This window comes from Myripristis murdjan, chromosome 9 (assembly GCF_902150065.1).
Source record: "Myripristis murdjan chromosome 9, fMyrMur1.1, whole genome shotgun sequence".
Classification (NCBI taxonomy): Eukaryota; Metazoa; Chordata; class Actinopteri; order Holocentriformes; family Holocentridae; genus Myripristis; species Myripristis murdjan.
Genome location: NC_043988.1, coordinates 25,314,609 through 25,334,332, shown reverse-complemented (window position 1 = coordinate 25,334,332; position 19,724 = coordinate 25,314,609). Strand labels below are relative to the sequence as shown.

Genomic DNA, 19,724 nt, shown 5'->3' with positions numbered 1-19,724 from the left:
GAGCATTTTTTCCCCTCAAGATAACTTTTTATTAAATTACAATCATTGTAAAAAAACAAACTACACTTTCCAAATAGTGGCGTGTGCTTTTAACATCTGAGAGACTAAGCTTCATTCAAACTGTTATTATTTTGTGAAGGAAACATTACAAAATGCTCAAAAGCAGGCAAGTGTTATTAGGGCTGAGGAAAAATAAAGCATGCTCACTCACAGAATTACACGCACACGCACACACACGCACACACACACACACACACACACACAAAGCAGACATATGCAAAGAACTGTACATGTAGAGGCAAACTGCTGCTTCTGAAAAAAAAAAAAAAAAAAAAAAAAACTCGCTCGCTCACACACTGACAACACTCTCACCGGTGTAATTCACAGTCAACTGGGGGACTTCCATCTTGTGTGCACTTTTTCCTTCATTCTCTGTTGGATTTTAAGGAAAAATCCATCCCTGGACACTCTTACACTGTTATATTTCATTAATCGGTGATGTTTAATGCTTCCCAGGAATTATTTTGTGTTGTAATTTGCTTTGGTGTATCCAATTTTCCTCAGCATCGTAAAGTTTGACTTCAGTCAGTGATTTTCTACATTTCACAGAAGAAACGAGAATCATCTTGTTGCGTACTTTTTCTTATTTTCCATGTAGGCAGAGAGCTATAGTAATAATAACAGAAACAGAGTAGTAAATAAGTTTTTCCATTGGAGAAAAACTGAATTGCTCCCTTACAAAATAAAACGTTTCAGTTTCCAGTTTGTCAGTGGAAAAAACGGTTTCTTTGTCCTGTTCGTTAGACTTCTTCCAGTATGACCGTTATCGTTGATCCTGAGGAACTGACACAAAGCCTGATACCACTGGCATTTTACATGGGTGACATTTTTGTTATCAAACTACAATGGAGCTGCATTGGAAATATCTCTTCAAGATGTGGCCAGTTAAAAGGAAATATCTCAAAACGACAAAAGGGACTTAGAAATGCAACATACACCACCAGTAACAGATTTTTAACAGTGTTTAAGTGTTGATAGAGTTGAGTTTTTCTTTAACTGCGATCATACGTTTGTCTTTGACATTCAGTCTGAATGTCGGCAGAAAAGCTGCAAGCACAGAGGCAGCTGTCACTATGAGTCTCTCTCTCTCTCTCTCTTTAACACACACACACATAAATCCTACACAACCTTTTATAATCCCTGCAGTGAACGTCTAATATGCAACAAAATGAAGAGGGCCACTGAATTCCTTCAACTGCATGAGTCAACAAATTTTCAGACAGCGAGACACACAAAGATGGTGGCCTCCGGGTTTGAAATCACATGCTTTACTGACAGAAAATGGTGAATAATTAAGTTGCACCCACTGCAAAGTGCCCGACGGCCCAGTATTTTCTTGCCGCTGTAGAAACGCTGGGTACCCAGTGCATTATGGGACCGGGAGGCTGCCACCTTTACGCCGCTGGTCCATTTTCAGATTAATATCGATCCAAACTGTGTCACTCTGTCATGGCTCTAGCTGCAACTTCCCTGATACAACCCATAGTATTTTTTTTTTTTATACAGCAACAGCTTCAAAATAATTTATTGTAATTCTTGCCTTGGTGCTTGGACAAACCATTATAACAGGCACTTTACATAGACCACATTGTGCTTTAAAAGGATAGAGTTATCAGCTTTCAATCAGGGAGGTACACATAACATAAAATTTTCTGCTTAATTTTTAGAGGTAACGCAACATGATGATGATTAGGAACAGAGCAATGAGGTGTGAGGTTTAAGGAATGTGTGTGAGTGTGTTTGTGTACTGTATGGCATGAAAAAAAAATGAGAGTAACAAACAAACAAAAAAAAAACAGGTTAAGTAGATTGGATCTGTGTCAAGGCTGCAAACCACCCCATGTGGCAAGTGCCAGAAAAATGGATATAATTTTGGATCTGAGATTATTGCTGTGATGGTCGAGCTTTATATACACATATTAATATTACAGCATCGCCTGTAGGCTGGACAGGGCACAAGGAGGGAATATGAGTCAGATGGTAAAAATCACCAAAGACCCAGATGGAGACAGGAAGTCAAGGGAATGCATACATTGCTTTCTGGTCAGGCGATTCTTGGTCAGTCTCATTTGACGTTTGGTCACAGTTGGATGGAAAAACTTGGCTGTCTGGGAGCGGAGACTGTCAGAGTTGGTGTACATATCAGGGCTGGTAAAGGGAATCATCTCCAGGAGCCACATCACATACAGCTCGTCCCTTCAGGAAGACAGCCAAGCTGCTTCTCAATTATTAACCGCAGGTAATTATACCTATAGGAGAAAGAGGGAGAGAGAAAGTTCAAACCACTGTGAGCAGAAATTAATCTAATGATAATAACAAGACAAATACAAAACAAGTGATTTAACACTGATAAATGTTACATGACTGGGGCATATGTATAAAGGATGAGTTGATGTAGTAAATGACTGTGTGGACCGAAAGAAACAGAGAGAGAAAAAAGAAAGAAAACAAAAAGTAAAACAACTTGGTAGTTTTTCTTTCGCTTTATTGTTCTGCAGTGCCATTCTTCACATCTCTACATTATTATATTATATATTTTATAGTTGGAGAGGAAGAAAAGAGGAAAAAAGAAAGAAAGGGGGAAAAAAGTCAGCATCATCAATCAGTGGGACAGGGCGTGCAAAATTGTGAGGAGTTTTTCTTTTTCTTTTCCTCTTACCCCTCAATCCCTTGTTCCCCTTCCCCTTCCCACCCATCCCCACCCACATGAAGTGATGAAGGAGCTGCCTTTAGCATCTGTGGTACCTTCTCCTGAGCTTCTGCACCTCCCGGTCCTCCTCCTCCTTCAGTTTTGTGATGAAACTCTGCAGGACAGGCATCTCAAACTTGATGTACTGCGCCACCTGGTGGAAGGGAAGAGAAATGTCATGACCAAGCACAAAAAAGACAGGATGATGTGAGGTAAATGAGGGGGTACACTGGTGGCCTTACAACCACAAGGGAAATTTTTCTTGGTATGGATGTTGTCATGAGAAAGGGAGAGGAAATGTTCATTCACAACCAGTATCTGTATATATGTACTGCTGCATCTCAGGGTCAGTCCATTTCTCCCTCTTAAAAAAAAGTCATCATTTAGCATGAATCCTTATGATCTTACATCATACGTCACTTCTTCTCCCAGGTCCTGTTCCATGAGGAAAACCTTGCAGACTTGCTCACATGGACCCTGCATCACCCTCAGCACCAGAGGATAGTCGCTCCGCTTCAGCTTCATACGCTCTGAAACATTAAACACACACACACACACACACACACACACACACACACAATAGTTAAAAGTGCATACATGCAAAATAATACACACAGCAGCTGCTTTGCCTTTGACAATGCCTGAATCCTCCAACAGCCCCACCTCGTAATTCATCACTGCAGTTAAAAATATTCTCGTCACGGGCCCACCTGGAGAAATAAAAACTAAATAAAACACTGTACACAGCGACAGACACACACTCACCTCCACTTGCATGCACAAGGTAGAGGGCAAAGTCATCAGGGCTGTTCTCGATTTTGAACTTGTTGAGGAGAACTCGCAGCACCTGAGGTGTTGTCATGCAGCTGTTGATGCGGACGTTAGTCACCGAGCCGTACGCAGGCGTGAACACTGCAGTCTGAGAGAACACAGGAACACGCTTGTTTTTAATGTTGAAATACAACCAGAGACGGTCTAACCCCTAACCATCTCTGATACAACACGTTGCCTCTGTGCATGCATGTGTGTTTGTGCATATGTGTTTGTGTTGTATGCATGTGTAGTGTATGTGTTTGAATAAGCAATGTATTTGTGTGTGTTCAGGATATCTGAAAGTTTCAGAGAGCCAAATTTAAGAGAGTTTAGGCCCAGTACCTTCTATCTTATTTCCTATTTCATGCTACTTGTGATTGCATTTAAGACCAATTTTAAAATCAAAATGATAATGCCGTAAAACTTTTTTTTTTTAAAGGACCGGTGGACACCCTGGGCTGTGGTCACCTTATGGTTGTAGAAGTGTCCATTGATGGAAAAGCGATGTCGTCGTATCCTCCTCTGGTCGCTAGGTGACCGTCGCTGGCCCCGCCTCAAAACCCCAGCATCGCTCTTCGTCCTGAGAAGCTGAGCGGAGCTCCCATCATCCTCTGTCAAATGAACACCCAGGAGGACAAAAAAGTTGTATTGCTGCTGCTTCTCGTGAATAAATAATAAAAAAAAAAACAACAATAAAGGCTCCAAAATGCTTTGTATCCATTACGGGAAAAGTGATTTTCTAATCATGCAATGTCTTCGAAGTAGACTGTGAAATCCCTCCTGTTTTTGACTGATTGATTGATTAGTTGAGTGATTGACATCTGTTATTTAGTTTATTTTTCAACATAGACTTCCATTTCTTCAATTTGTTTTAACTTTTGTGCTGACAACCATTTTGTGAACGTAGGTGTCACACTTCAAATGGCAGTTATGTAATTCTGGGATAAAACTCTTTACTGCACCAAAAGAAAAAGTCACTTGTACCGACTAGGGAGGAAAACAAACCTTTGAACAGTGTTTCAGATGAGCGGACCACACAGGATGAGGCAGATAAAGAGAGGAAAGCTCATTAAGATATGTTTACCCCATACAAATAGCTTTTTTGGCTGAGAGTCAATCACAGATTGAGTCTAGAGTCTCTCTTTTAGAGATAGGCTGATTTGATTTTACTGGCCAACATGTTTTCTTGGAAACTGATAAGAATGCACAAACCAGACATGACTTCAGTGAGTGAAATAGTTTCATTCTGCAGTTGCTTCTGTTAAGCAAACACGCGGCGTGACAGCGTCTGATGCTGCTGGAGCTAAGGGCACCCACCCACCTTGTGTCGCGTCCAACATCCCGGTCATGTCTTCAGGTTGGTTTTCAGGTGCTGTCACTTCCACGGTGGGTGGGCTCTTCTGGGTCGGCTGCTGACCGTCTGTGCTGGTTGGGGAGCTTGTAAGACAAAACACAGGAGACCACAGGAATAAGAAAGGGAGAGAAAGTGGTAAGGGAGGGTGGGAGAAAAGCAGTCTGAAAGAGCTGTAATGGACACTGTCAAATATTTTTTTTAAAGTGTTTAATGGGTACTGCTGCCAGGGCTAATATCATCTCTGATAAGTGAAAAATACTTTGTCTGTATTATTACCCCCATCACCTTTGAGGGACACAAATAATTAAACACCTCAAATCACATGCCAGGAGCTTTGAATGTAGGCCATTTTGGCCCAGACAGGTCAAAAACAGAGACAGAGAGATATCAGCCCAGAACGAGTCAAATGCCAACTGCATGCCCATGAGGCCTATTAGTCTGGGCACAAGAACAGCTTCATTTGACAAATGGGATGTTAGAGCTGAAAATGGGACTCAGTGCCCATTGACACAGAAAGATTAGTGATACCTCGAGGCAAAATCCCAAACTAAGCCAAAAACTCAGGTTTTAAAATGTTCACTTTCATCAGGGGACTTCTGGCCTTTCATCAAAAGATTTAAAATTAGCATCAAAATATTTAGAAGCTGCAGATCTAAAGGGTGAATTTCTTCTTTTTTTTTTTTTTAGTATGGAATCAAGTATGCACTGTAAGCATATATAAATAACAAGTGAACATGCTAATTTATGAACGCCTGCTGAGCATTCTTCACCTCAGCCTTGGATGATAATTTCTCCTCAGACAAATTAATGTTTGTCTGCCCCCGCTGACCTCATGAGTGACTCACTGCCATTTCCGGTCAGTGAAGTGTAACTGGATCTGTCTGCTCCTTACCCCTGACTGTCCAGAGCACAGCCAGAATGCCAGGATGTGGACGAGGGAGGCGGTCGGATTCGCTCGTGGTCATCCTGCATCTGAAGCCTGATTGGTCGACGCAGGCCCCAGGAGATATTCAGCAAGCCCTCAACGATCAGCTCGCCCTCTTCCTGTTAGGGGAAAGGAGCTCCGATCAATAATAGGGTTATTACCCCCTTTGGGCAAGGGGAAATTATGGGAAGAGACAGTGTTGGGTGAGGTGTATTAAACTGCAAATGACTGAGGGCAAAAGTAAAAAGGACAACAGGGAGACGTGAGGGGAGTCAATGAACGACTGACAAACCCTGATAGAGCGAGGAGACGTTCAGACGCTTCCGATGGACAGGAAAGTAAAGCTTTTAACAACAGATAATGGCATTGGACTAGCTTTCAAACACACACACACACACACACACACACACACACACACACACACACACACACACACACACACAAATACTCACTTCTCTGTGCCTGAGCTGCAGATTCTGTCCTTCATAGTAGAGGTTGTATGTCTTCAGATGTGAGAGGATGGTTGCCCTGGAGACAGAGATGTTGAATTACAGAGCTGAGCAGATCGGAGGGAGGAAGAATACTGCCTCCTGTCGATTTTCACTCTGCTCTTTAAAAAGAACTCGTATATCAAAGGTTTGTGAAGGGTGGACATCAGCACTTTAAAGTCAAGCTGTCTGATTTGCATGGCATTTAAAATACTAAACCTCCTGCACTTTAAGTCAGTGTGTGTGTGTGTGTGTGTGTGTGTGTGTGTGTGTGCATGAAGTTTGATTCAGCTGTGGACTTTCTGAAGAAAAACCGCTGAACCAAAAAAAAAATTATACATACCACAAAAAAATCAGTCATAACTAGTCATTTAGACTCATATTCAGTCTTTAAATGAAAAAAAAAAAAAAAAAAAAAAAAAAAAAAAAAAAACATCTGCCTGTGGGATGAGATAATCCCACTTATTTCCAATGCAGTTTCACTTGTTTCAGGATTAATGTATAAATATGTTGAAACAAGGCAGGATAAAGAAAATGACACTTGATTAAAAAAAAAAACAGTTTTTCAATTTATTTTAAGCAAAATGGAAGATGAGACAGAATGACTTATGATAAGATTTTTTTTGCAGAGCACATCAAAAGAGGGATGCAGAAAACTTTAAAAAGGTGAAAAAAACAACAGCAATTGGATAGAGAAGTCACACACCACAGCTAACTCCTTGTGGCAATTAGAGCCGCCATCCGGGCACTGATAGGTGTGTGTGCATGAGAAACAGACTCTGTGACGTGTAATCTCTTACTTGCTGATGAACTTGTTTTCTCCGATCTGAACCCCGTCGTGTGTGTCATCCATTCTCAGTCAGCATGAGAGGAGCTGCCAGACAAAGGAGCAACAGAGAGAGTCATCAGTTTTACGTCGTCTTAATTGAGTCCCATGACTCCTCATGACCAGCAAGAATACGGCCTGGGGCGTCACCACGGAGACGGAGACGAGACGGGGGAAGCCCGGAGAGGAGGAGGAGAAAGGGAAGAGGAGGAGGAGGAAAGTGGACAGTGGCTTCAGACAGTAAACAGTAACCACACATCTGCTTTTCTGTCGTTTGTGGAGACAGATCGACCAGTGGCTCACAAGAATATCAACTGGTTGCCGGTACGACTGCAACTAAGCAACGCCGTGGCTTAGGAGGCACAGCGGTCAATCTGGTAATCAGAAGGTTCCTGGTTCAATCCCCAGTTCCTCTACAGAGTGTGTCAAAGTGTCCTTGAGCAAGACACTGAACCCCTAAGTGCTCCTGATGGGCAGCTTGGCACCCTGCATGGTAGCCCCTGCCATCATTGTGTGTGTGTGTGTGTGTGTGTGTGTGTGTGTGTGTGAACTGGTGCTTTAAGTGGTTGGTAGACTAGAAAAGCACTATAGAAGTGCAGTCCATTTTACCATTTTATTTTCATTGTTGACTAATCTGTCAATTATTTTTTGATTAATCCATTAATCATTTTGTCTATAAAATGTTACAGGACCATATCAGTGATTTTGAATGTTTGGCCTATTTACCATCATTTACCCACATTTTACATTGTGACACGCCATTCTGCAAATCACGAGGAGGCACTAAAGACTTCACAATGTATGATTTGCCTGAAACAACCACCTTGTTATATTCTGCTTGTGTGGTTAACAAAGTCACCGCTGCTGATAAACCACAGAACTGATCATTCACGATGTAAAGCAAATGTTTCCCTGGGGATTATTTTCCAGTGGAGAACGGACACAACAGTGGTGCTGTTTTCAGGAACATCTCTGTAAGTTCATTTTCATATAGTGGAATGAATACACACCAATGGGTGGAAGAATGGTGGGAAAAGGTATAAAAAGATGGTGCTTGCTTAGGGAAAAGATGACCAGAAACAGCAATTATATACATATTGTAGTTATCAGGCTAAAGGTGCAAGACCGGTGGTGAGGTAATAATAAATTGATTGAAAGTTAACCATGGCATTTATGGAGCACTAACTGTAAACTGTTTAGTATATTTACTTGATGAACTATTAAATTGTTTCATCTGGTATCAAAATTATAAATCGCTTCATTTTTTGTTGATCAACTGAGCGGTTAATTGACTAATCGTCTCAGGACTAATTGCTGTATTCTGCTCCTCCAAACCATCATGAACATGTGGTGTGACTGAGCGAGACAGCTGCTCTCCACACTCTCTTCCGCTTCTCGCCTGTGTTTCCTCTTTCCTGGCACACTTTAATTCTCTTGTGGTATCTCTCTCTCTCTCTCTCTCTCTCTGTCTCTGTCTCTCTCTGTTTTCTTTGTGTCTTTCCCTGCCTCTCTTATACACAAACACTACACAGACATGCAGATGTTTTCAATGGCATCCAGGCCCCCAAAGGGTTTTCCTTCCTTCCTGGCTAAAGGAATTGGTTTGTATGTGTGTGTGTGTGTGTGTGTGTGTGTGTGTGTGTGTGTGTGTGTCTTTGTGAATCCACAGAGGGGCCTGCACAGACGCCTCCGGAAGAAGAGGAACAGGTGCAGGGCACATGGCCCACCTGCCGGGCCAAATCATTTCAGCTGCTTAAACATTTATCTGTGAGTCTGACATGGCAGCGCATATTGCATGCAAATACGCACACGATCACTCTCTCTCACACACAAACACACAGAGGACATTTCTGAAACTGTGCTCTTTAGTTGAACGCCCTCTTAAAACCTCTTCCAAATCAACACTGAGCATTACTCCTCTTATTATTCACTTATAAAACAACTCAGCAAGACAGCAACTAAAGCAAAGAAAATACTGGGAGCCAGTGAAATACACTAAGCAAGGCATTAGTGTGTGTGTGTTACAAGACTATAAGAAGGCCTACCGTGATGAAGACTGCTAGAGAAGGAGAGATGAGGAAGGAGGTTTTGTTAGTATCCTCAGGTATCAGCGGCTCTGTCGTCCCGGGAAGCCCGAGCGTCTTTCTAAAACTGAAAACACGGCCTGTCCGTATGAGTGGCAGAGGTATGAGACACGGACGAGCACGGGCGTTTAAAGGAAGTCCTCCCCTTCCGTTAATCGCTTCCCCCTTTACTGAGTCAGTCGCACAGGAAACTGACGCCAGCCTTTACACACCCTGACACTTCCTCAATTCAAACAGCACTGATGATTTATCGAGCGCACCCAAACAAAAGTTTACACACATGGGCGCAGGGCAGAACAAAACAGAGAGACCCGTAACATGAAGGGCCTTGCTCTCTCTCTCTCTCTCTCTGCCACACTCTCTATTGCAGTATAAACATCTTAGATCAAACACATATGCAATCAATAATGCATGTTTGATTCCAGCGTACTGTAAACAAAGATATTCAAAACCGCTGATAAGCCGAGCGGCAAGGCAGCCTTAAACATACGGCGCTGATCATAATCTGAGGCTGTCAATCTCTGACCCCGACGTGTTCTGTCACTGTGAGGGAATGAAATATTAAACACCCATAAGCCCAGCCCGCTGTCGAGCTCTATCAATATTTCAGTACCAATATTTGGCCCTGTCAAACGCTCAAACACTCACTATTGACCTAAACAATGGACAGCATTAGCCATTAATACCATGCTCTTGGTCAAGGGCAGTGGAGCAGACTCATTAATGGGTCGTGCTCTTGGTCCTGAACCGACATGTGGCCTGCTGTCACGCCGGGACAATGTCGCAATTGTCTGGTGAGTCACAAGAACGGCTCAAGTTCTAGCCGACTAAACTGTCATCTGATAACATCTGATAACAAAATTTGTCCTGCTCGCAATTCCCCCGGGGGCTCCTGATACTGGACACTTAACTTTTAATGTTCCTGCGACAAGGGAAGTCGACACTTTGGTACCGAGTCACTACCAACATTTTGAAAAAGATAACAATCCAAGTGTTTTTAGTATCAGTGGCGCTGACACAGCTTGATCCCTCACTCTGTAACTTAACGCTGTCATCCCAATGATGTAACCTGTACGGTTAAACTTTCATTTCATTTAAACTTTAACGACTGAAACCCTTACAGCTGCGGTCATGTTGACAGGAGTGTGAATCAAAATGTGAGCACATAATCATGTTACTGTATTTGTGGTTACAGCAGGACATTTCACACAGTTCCTCTTATTCAAAATTAATATTTCATTGGGCTTCTTTGTTTTCTACTTGAAGGTTACAGGTAGGGCAAAATCAGATGTCATGATATTTTTGACCAAATTCCTCAATATTGCGAGGATGACTATTGGTGACTATAATAGGATTTTTTGATAAATAATCATCAGTTATGTGTATATAATAACAAATTGGGTAAAGGCCAATAACAAGGCAGAAAGAGCAGTCAAGTAAGTTCAGAGAATATATCACTTCACTGTAAAGCAGCTTTTAAAACCAGGACAACATTCATGCTTTATCACAATATTATGATATCCAAAATCCCAGATGATATCTAGTCTCATATCACAGCATCAATATAATATCAATACACTGCCCAGCCTTTGCTACATGTCAATATTGCATTTCTAGCTCGGTGTTCTTATTCTACTGTTTAAATACTTGAGACACAGTTTGTTTGCTTGGTAACGTTTACACAGTTTTTAAAGAGAGGAGTGTGTGTTGAATGGGATTTCTGTTTTTGCTGTGGTATGAAATCAGATATCAAGAATTGTGGTATTTCACCGGCACTGGTATCAGCTTCCAATATTTCCTGCTGCTAAATGTCACAATGAACACGTCCCATGTTCAGTGTTTGCACCTTGCCCTATCAACTACTACTGGGTGAAAAATGTGAATCGTCAAATGTTTTCAGGAAGTGAGAAGCAGAGCCTTCTTTTAGTTGGATGAGGATGCACATTTGATGTTTTCTGGTGGGCCCTGAAAGTGTTTCATAAGCCCAAGAGGTCAGCCTTCTCAACCCATGTAATCCCTCTGTTGAAGTGTAAACAAGACAATCAGCAATCAGTTGGACTTAGAAGGTTTTCATGTGGCCAACTTATCTTTCATTGTGTGCAATGCCTGTGTTTAGTATTTAAAGCAAATTTACCCGCTCGTGACCAAACACAGATGTAATAAATTTTGTAGTCTGTGTGAATCTGATCGGGTAGACGTCCATGCTTGAGATAGCTCCCTGGGGTTTTGTAAAAGTTGACCACAGCATGCAAACGCAGCCGGTCTGCCCTGTGGCTGACCCAGACCAGGACTTGTCTCAAAGCCGGACGCTGCTCTGTGTTCTGGACAGTGGTGCAAATATAGCTCTTGTTATTCCCCTGAATTCCCCACTGGCTCATTACAACAGCCACATCAGCCAATCCACAGACTCCATCTTTCCCCTTTTCTCTACATTCCCATGTCTCATTCCCTCGCCCCCTCCTCTGCTTGTTTGCTTCATGCTGCACTCACAATTTCTTCCATCCTGTCCAATTTTTTGATTATGAAATTGCTTCTCTCTTGCCGTCTGCTTTTCCTATTGAGCTGCCTGCGCTGTTGTCTCTCCCTCATGAAAGACTGGAAGCCGTCCACCAGCCTATTAAAACTCAAGACACACAACTTCCTGACTCCCACAGCCGCTCTCCCGTCTGTCTTTCTCATTGACACACTTGTTTTCTGCCCTCTTGCCCCTGAACCTGTCAGCTTCTTTTGCCGAGATGATGAATTAGTCCAAAACCTTCACTGCTTTCACCTCCGCCGCCCCTTCAGCCTGCACATTACTAATGCTCTGCTACACTATTGTCACCATTGTCATGGCAACACCAAAAACATCTGAGGTCCAGAAACTAGCTCAGGAGCACTGTGCCAAAAATAGTGTGTGTTTTCTCTTGCTTGCTTCCCATTAGACATATTAGGTTTGTCATAAACCCATGCCTGCCTTGACCTTCAGTCAAATCTGCCCTCCCGGCTCTTGGGGTTATTCTGAAACTATATCTCCTCTCCTAGCTGGAGGCATATCTTATTAATGATTAAAAGTCCAGGCCAAAACATTATTAATTCTCTCACGACTTCAGGAGAGGAAAGCAGGCAGCATGCCCCTCTGTTTGGCACTGGGTCGGTCCCAAAGGACTCTTTTTATCCAGTCAGCCTTGTGTGTGCGTGTGTGTGTGTGTGTGTGTGTGTGTGTGTGTCTTGAGAAGAATCCTAAGTATCTATTTCTTGTTATGTAACCCGTTTTACACTGTTTTTATTAATACATAGCTGTGCACACTCCTTCACAGAGACCGAACTGATGGGATGCAAGATTTCCACATTAACAAGACACGATTTAGACTGGAACATCAAACAAAATGCCACCGAGCGTCCTATTTATAATTATTATTATCACATGAGAATAAAATGCACCAAATATGGGAAATGTCTGGTCTCCATTAGGCTCGCCTTTGCTTGAACGCACAGAATGCGTGTTATTATGTTGCCTTGTGTGTTGTCAAAGCTCCATCTTCACACCAGTTTTATTTTGGCTATCGTGCAAACAATCGCGCCATCAAACAAAACTACACCCAGAATCAAAGCCTGCAGCACTGAGGCGAGATCCATGTTCACATGAGCTTTACTCACGGCGCCGCTGATGATTCCTCCCGAGTTTGAGGATCTTCTCTCTCACACCAGGAAACCCGAGGCTCTCCGCTTCTCCTCCTCCTCCTTCCTCTTCACACACACATACACACGCACACACACACCACACACGTTTCGCCTAAACACACTGCCCGTTACCGTTGCTCCTCGGTCACCCCGCTCCCTCTCCTCCTCCCGTCGGAAACAATCACCGGTGCGCGTCTCAGGCGCTGGCGTGCCGTGCGCTCATCAGGAGGCGGAGGAGCGGAGAGCCCCATCTGTTGTAGCGGAGCTCGCAGCGTCCAACTCGGGGAGCCAATCAGCGGGCGACCCTGACGCCCCTTTGTTCGCGCTGCTTGGCCGCGTGCTGCAGATGAATGACCGGGGAAACCCGAAAACAATGGGAGCCCCAAACGGACAGACACAATGCAACAGCGGCCTGTGTTGCTCAGCCCAGCAGCCGGATAACCACAGAGACACTCAGCGAGCCCATCACCTTCCTTTAAATGATTTTTTTGAAACGTCACGACTCAAACTACTCCCTGCCATTTGTAGATTTAAAGCCACAATAATACTTTAAGAGCAGACTCCGTGTGGCAAAAATTGCATAACAGCCTCAGCAAGTTGTAGTAAGATACTAGAGAGAAAAATACCACGCAAATAAAATGTGTTAATGGGTGTTACATAAACACACTCAACCGGCAATTTCAGCCCCGGAAGATGAAAAGCAGAGTGTGCAGATGAATTAGACTGCAGGTGGCACCATGCGCCTATGTGGTAGACTTGTAAACATGTTAACATTGAGTTTGTTTTCCTAACAGTCTTCAGCTCTTTTAAAATCTCCAATCATTTCCATTATTCTGTTTATTGTAAACCCATGATAGCTCCTTTTCATCAAATGGGTACTTAGTATTCCTTTTGCTTATAAATAGGGCCATATCTATGTTTTTATTATCATGATTATTTTTTTTTTCCATTTCTAAGATTAAGATTTAATATCACTGATTTTTTTCTATTCCTTAATCAGTCTGTCAGCGAGCCTAATCGGCTCAGTCACATCTGCTCTCCCTGCGGTGTCAACTGATGGTGAATGGCGGAGTGTGTTACCAGACACAACAATATGCCTAATCTCTTTCCCAGGGACGGGCTGCATGCCAGGGAACAGGGGGAGGACGGGGATGGGGATGGAGAGTTGAAGAGGCAGGGAAAGAGGGGGACAGATCGGCCTCAAGTGAGATATGCAGCCTTATTTTTGCAATATTCTGAAATGTTGTGTTTAGCTTTTGCCTTCCCGAATTTGACCATAACCTGAGAAAAGAGTCAGCTATAATCACAATTAAGTTCTACATCCAAGAAAGACAGAAGACTCTATTTGTTCTGTAACATCTTATTAAATAGTTTTAGGAACAAAGAATATAACATTTTGTTGCTACAATTAGTATACACAATTTATCTTCCAGAATGTTTAGCACACCGTAATCCATTCAATATACATTTCTTTTCTTTTTTCTCTTTTTACATCTACTTAATCTTTACCAGCTTTTTTCGTATTGATATTGCGTTAACAATGAACAAAAAGCAATGTTAGAATAAAAAAATACAATATGAAAACGTTCTAACAAACAGAATGATTCCACCAAGCCACGAATTTAAAATAGAATCAAAACTTATTTACTTTTTTTAAATAAAAGTACAACAAAATGGTGAGCTTTCCAGCATGATTTAAGATTAAAGTGTATGATTTATTTCTTACAAATACTTGTTTTGTAAAAACATAAAAATGATGTATAAAAAACAAGAAAAACATTGAAAAAGATAAAACACTTGAGATAGACAAAAGTATATTCTTCAGGTAGCACCCCCTTCAAAATAACTGAAAGGGATTGGATTCTTTGTGTCATACACCTTATGGCCACTTTCTTAAGAGCCTTCTTTCAGGAATAGTTTCACTAACACAGAGTGTGGTTCAAGCTCAAGGACGAGGTTTCGGTTTTAACCTTGTTTGACACTCGTCTGCACAAACTTCAGGAACCTGCCTCCCCCGAGAGAGGAACCACATGAACTGGAAGGTTAAGGTCCAAGTCGAGAGAAACGTGTCTTCAGGCACAGACATGGATCCCAGATGCTCATCCTGACCATTTGGGAGGGAATAAATGTAACAGACCATGAGGCAAGTTTCTGTGGGCCGCCTTGTGGCAACCAACAGGCTCTTAACAAGGTGGCCAGCCGGTGTCTTCTCCTCCATCCGAAAAAACCTTAACACTAACAGCAAGATTTTCAGAGCAGATTAAACAGATACACTAAACAGGAGAGGACACTGATACCATATTTCACTGCAGGAGTGGAGGATAAAGAGAGAGGGTGGACGGTGGAGAGGAAGGATGTGACAGGACAAGTAACTGCTAGTTGCATTAACATGAGATGATGCCACAAAAAACTGGGTCAAAGATTGTGCATGTGATTTTTTTTTTTTTAAATGTGTGCATGTACAAAAAAGAAAAAGAAAAAAAAAAAATCACCACGAGGTGTCAAAATGGTCAAACAGCCACCCTCCAAAATGCCCCACCTCTGGAGGGAGGCAGCAGAGGGAGGTGAAGGCTCTCTGTCCTGGGGCAAGGTTTCACAGCACGGGTAGCAAAGCCACAAAGAAGCACGTGAACATTAGGTACGGTGTGGAAATAACACTGTCCCAGCTGTGCCGGTGGTCGCTTTGTCACCCCGTTACACTGCCTCTACACCTGACCCGCTACCAACCCTCACTTGAGTTTTCAGATTTGCGGTTTCAGCGCACATTCTCTCGAGTTATCTTCAAGTTTCAGTGGTCACTAGCTAGCTGTGCCATTACATTCTAAGGCCCAAATGTATCCAATCACAAAGTGGGTCAACCACTTGTCTTCAGGTCAATATTTAATTTGATAAAAAACAATTATACTGAATTATAGATCATGATAGTCTCTCTAGTGTGACTACCGAGCAACAAATCGCAGCATTTTAAGGTGTCAGGTTGGCATCATTCCCTGACTCGTGATAATCTTGGCACACATTTGTCACACATGTGCAAACAGTACTTGTAATAAAAAGGCCCTGACTCTTAAATTTCACTAAAAACTATTCAGTTCAATGTTTAAAAGTGTTTTTTTGTTGTTTTCAAAATAACTTGATAGACATGGAATGGCCTATGAGCAGCTCACATCTTTAGAAACTATCTTTAGAAAAATGCTGATGTCCCCAGGAGAGTTTCTAAAAGCACTGATGGCAGCCGAGGCTGAGAGCAGGTGTACTGGTCAGTCACTGTGGCCAAATCCATCTATCGCTCTAATGCAACAAAGCATCGCACCATTCTTTACAGGGTACGAACAAGTAAACTCTAATAAATATCCTTTCAACTTTTTGCAAGAGTCATAAATCTGCTTCAAGCAACGGTGATTAAACATCAAGTTTCTTCTTATAAATACATAAATAGGATTAACAAATGTGATAATATGCCAGTAAATTTGGGATGACATTTCAAAACAAATTTTGCAGTGACTTTTGCCAATGCCTGAGAAATATTTTGGTACAGCATTAACAGCAGGAAAAAGAACAGAATTAGATAATAAATTAATTTTAAGAGCTTTTAGCATTTTGGTTTAGCAAAAATCTCACGTTTCCTGGACATTTTATAATTCTCTTTTAGCTGCTGGTTTTGTTGAGCTAATTTCTCCACTTGCTGAGAGGATTATATTGCAATCCTCTAAACCAGCAGGGGCAACACTGCGGACAAGCTGAAAACTCTCTCAGGTCAGAGTCTCATTAAGGTCATGCCCATGTCAGTCAGGTTCCTGGTGCTCTGAAACCTCCTGTTAAACAACTCAGTCTGTCTGCAACAACTGAGGGATTTCTCACATGCCAAATATGCTGCCACAGAATAAATTACAACAGGCATGAACAGTAACAAATGTAAACAGTAAACTACAAACAAGCAAGTTTCATATTTTAAGGGCAGAGGTCCAAGATGTGAGATGAGAGTGGGATGTTTTTGGGTGAATGAGGATGGGAGGAGGAATGGTACGGAAACATTGTTGAGTAAGTGAACAACATCAGTAGGAGCAATGACATCAGCAACAATCCTCATTATAATAATCCACAAGAGTGATGATCTGGAGGCCGACACAAAACATGGTACAATCGGTGAGCCATCGAGAGAACGGAAAAAAAAAATGCAGTTCCAACTTTCTCACCCCGCTCCTCACCTTTACATAAACCCTACATATCCAAACCAACACAGTATCTCTGGAAGTCTTACACTGCATCCAAGTAAGCAGTCTGGCAGAGTGCAAGGCGACAGGGAACGTATTTGGAAACACTAGGCAGGTTTGGATATTGGCAGGGAGTTACCGTTTATAGTGTAGTGTCTGTAAATTGTGCATGTTCACATACTATTGGTGAAAAACAGCAGAAGTGACCCCCTTTATAACTGTTAATGCAGAACAACGTAGAGGATCAAAGAGGTCTGTGATGGTCACGAGGAATATTCCTCTCGCTGCATTTTATCGATCTTAAGTGTCACATTTGGGTGCAAAAGGTTCCAACATCTGTCAAACGGGGTCACTTGTCTGTGGACTGTGTACCATCTCCTTTTGAATCCATGCACTTGTCTTCATGACAGTACAAGTCAGGCATAACTTAAAGCCATTATCATTATGCATGTGCCTACGTATATTAGAAAAAGAACCAAGCCTGCACAAAGTAACACAAAACATAACAAAATTAAGGTTATTAGTGAAATAGAAAAGATATCTTAACTATATAAAATCTTGCAGTGATTGCACAATTATGGTAGCCGACTAAGTGCATTTTCTTCTTCCACGTTGAAGCAAAATAGATTTGAATTCCCATTTAACAGCCAAATGAGGTGGGTGTGTGCTCAGAAACAAGAGGGTTTTTGGTGGTGTTAGTAATACTAACACCACAAAAACAATACATCATTCACTGAGTAAATGATGTATAGGATAACACTGACTCATTAAGGTAGTAGGTAAGCTGGTATGTTAGTGAATGTGTACCCATGTATTCCCATGGGCCATCTTAGTTATCAATGTTAGCACCCTTCTACATAAAAAAAACTGGGGACTGGGGATGTGTGGAAGTAGTTTTTGAACAAGCCCTGTTCCTGTCTACTTGTTTTCTCTCTCAAGTGGACGAGAGCTGATCTGACATGCTGCATTTCAACTGGTGTCTGAGGATGTTCCTACAGAAATGGAGGAGTGAGCTGTGGAGCAACATTCTCCGCTTGAACTCAGGCAGCAAATAATGCAAAACAAACATCACAATCACTGTGCATGGCTAAGGACAGCTAACTTGCATCTATCTGCATGATCTTTACAGTTTACGTGCATTGTAAAGCTTGAGCTAGTTTTGGTGAGGGTATTGGTGTGAGTGCGTGTGCATGTGTGCCTGCACACCTGTAGTTGCATATCAAGTTGGCAGACAAGTGACACATACAGTCTGATTTTGCATAATCCTCAGTCAAATCTACTTTTAACAAAATGTGCTTTGCAAAATTCCTCGAGTACATGTTTGCAAAAACAGGGATTGCACATTGGCAATGTTCAGTTACAAATGGGTCCATTAATCAAAAATTTTGCTTTAAAAGTTTCTGGGCGGGCTGTTTAGCATCCATCTGTCTTTGTTTGCCTGTATTAACGTTGGAAAAGTGCGATTAAACTGGATGTGCTGCCGGTGAATGACAGCTGGGTATATTCCCGAAATGACATAATCCTCCATGACACCTGACAACTGTCTCTACACAGCAAATTTGAACAGATTTGACAAAAAACTACAGGTGATGGTAGTTATGGTAGTGCTAGAGCAAAGTTCATGGAGCAACCAAAATCCAAAGGGTTTCCCCTCTGCACAGCAAAATGAAAAATAATGAAAAAAGGTATTTGAGTTATCGTGTTCATGATTTATGGCGGTGGATGTGACTGTGTTTGAGGCAAATCCGTAATATCCATGATCTGTCATTTCGGGGATATAATTAATGCACAAATCCATTATTAAGTGCTGCATGCACACACGCATACACACCACCTGACCTGTCTGTTAATGATGACATCTTTCATAGCATGCTGTGACTTGCTCTATCATGCTCAAAATAGCATGAACTGACTTGGGAAAAGACAGAGGCAGGCTAAAGGAAAATATCCTGACAAGCACATGACAGGGGCTGGAACATCACATTGCTTCCAAACAACCTTAAACCCTGCACTCTTTCTCTCCTCCACTCTCCCATCCATTTGTGTTTGTGTAATTTCCCTCGCTCCCCAGATTCAGCCTAAGTGCTATACCCCACTCTCCCCTGGTCCTGTGCCGCCCTCCCCTCCCATTCCTCCTCTGCCTGGCTCTGCGTGTGCCATCCTGCTCCTGCAGGCGCCGCGTAGCATCCCCCACTGATAGCCTGTAAAGGTGGGGCTAATGGGGATGTACTTGAAGATGGGGTGTCTGCGGATAAAGTCCATTCCAAATGGCAGGTCGTAAGATCTCATCCCCTCTAGCTCTGCTGCGCTGGGTCCAGACCCGCGCTTCAGCTTCCTGATGCCTCGCTCTTCTGGGGAACCTGAGGAGGCAGGGAGGGGGAGGAGAGATTGATGGTAAGTCACACTCTCAGACAGACTGGCCACAGTTTTCATTTCCAAAACCACAAGCAGGAAAGTTTAAACCATGCCTGTTTCCCTGGAACATGATATTATGTCTTTGTGGCAGGTGCGGCTCATTGCTCACAGCCTCCTGGTTGGGCATTAGGCCAGAATCTAGAAACTGGCATGCACAGATGTCAAACAGTACAGGAATGGCACAGCTCCAAAAAAG

The 19,724-nt window shown here is 42.5% G+C and overlaps 2 protein-coding genes across 6 annotated transcripts in view; both read right to left on the bottom strand.

The window, feature by feature from the left end:
* Positions 1-36: 36 nt before the first annotated feature.
* rassf2b (Ras association domain family member 2b) lies at positions 37-13,350 on the bottom strand. 3 transcript variants are annotated; one of them, XM_030060897.1, is made up of 10 exons: positions 13,035-13,350; positions 7,130-7,203; positions 6,294-6,369; positions 5,809-5,960; positions 4,884-4,999; positions 4,031-4,173; positions 3,515-3,668; positions 3,158-3,279; positions 2,806-2,903; positions 37-2,309 (listed from the first exon to the last, which is right to left on the bottom strand). In XM_030060897.1, the coding sequence occupies exons 2-10, from the start codon at positions 7,180-7,182 to the stop codon at positions 2,240-2,242; spliced, it is 984 nt and encodes a 327-aa protein (XP_029916757.1). In that variant the 5' UTR covers positions 7,183-7,203; positions 13,035-13,350; the 3' UTR covers positions 37-2,239. The 3 variants fall into 3 exon arrangements, with proteins under 3 accessions (XP_029916757.1, XP_029916756.1, XP_029916758.1); XM_030060896.1 differs by having other exon boundaries at positions 12,879-13,349; XM_030060898.1 differs by lacking the exon at positions 13,035-13,350 and adding an exon at positions 9,201-9,358.
* Positions 13,351-14,249: 899 nt separating this feature from the next.
* Positions 14,250-19,724, bottom strand: part of slc23a2 (solute carrier family 23 member 2) — a 39,748-nt gene continuing 34,273 nt past the window's right edge. For all 3 annotated transcript variants that reach the window (XM_030060893.1, XM_030060894.1, XM_030060895.1), the window contains one exon: positions 14,250-19,473. In XM_030060893.1, coding sequence (XP_029916753.1) covers positions 19,199-19,473 — 275 coding nt within the window. In that variant the 3' untranslated portion in view covers positions 14,250-19,198. The remainder of the gene's footprint in view (positions 19,474-19,724) is intronic.

Coding starts and splice junctions, on each gene's coding strand:
- rassf2b (XM_030060897.1), bottom strand. CDS start 7,182: ATGGATGACACACACGACGGGGTTCAGATCGGAGAAAACAAGTTCATC. Junction 4,174..4,883: donor GATGTTGGACGCGACACAAG/GTGGGTGGGTGC, acceptor TTCATTTGACAG/AGGATGATGGGAGCTCCGCT. Junction 3,669..4,030: donor GACACTTCTACAACCATAAG/GTGACCACAGCC, acceptor GTGTTCTCTCAG/ACTGCAGTGTTCACGCCTGC.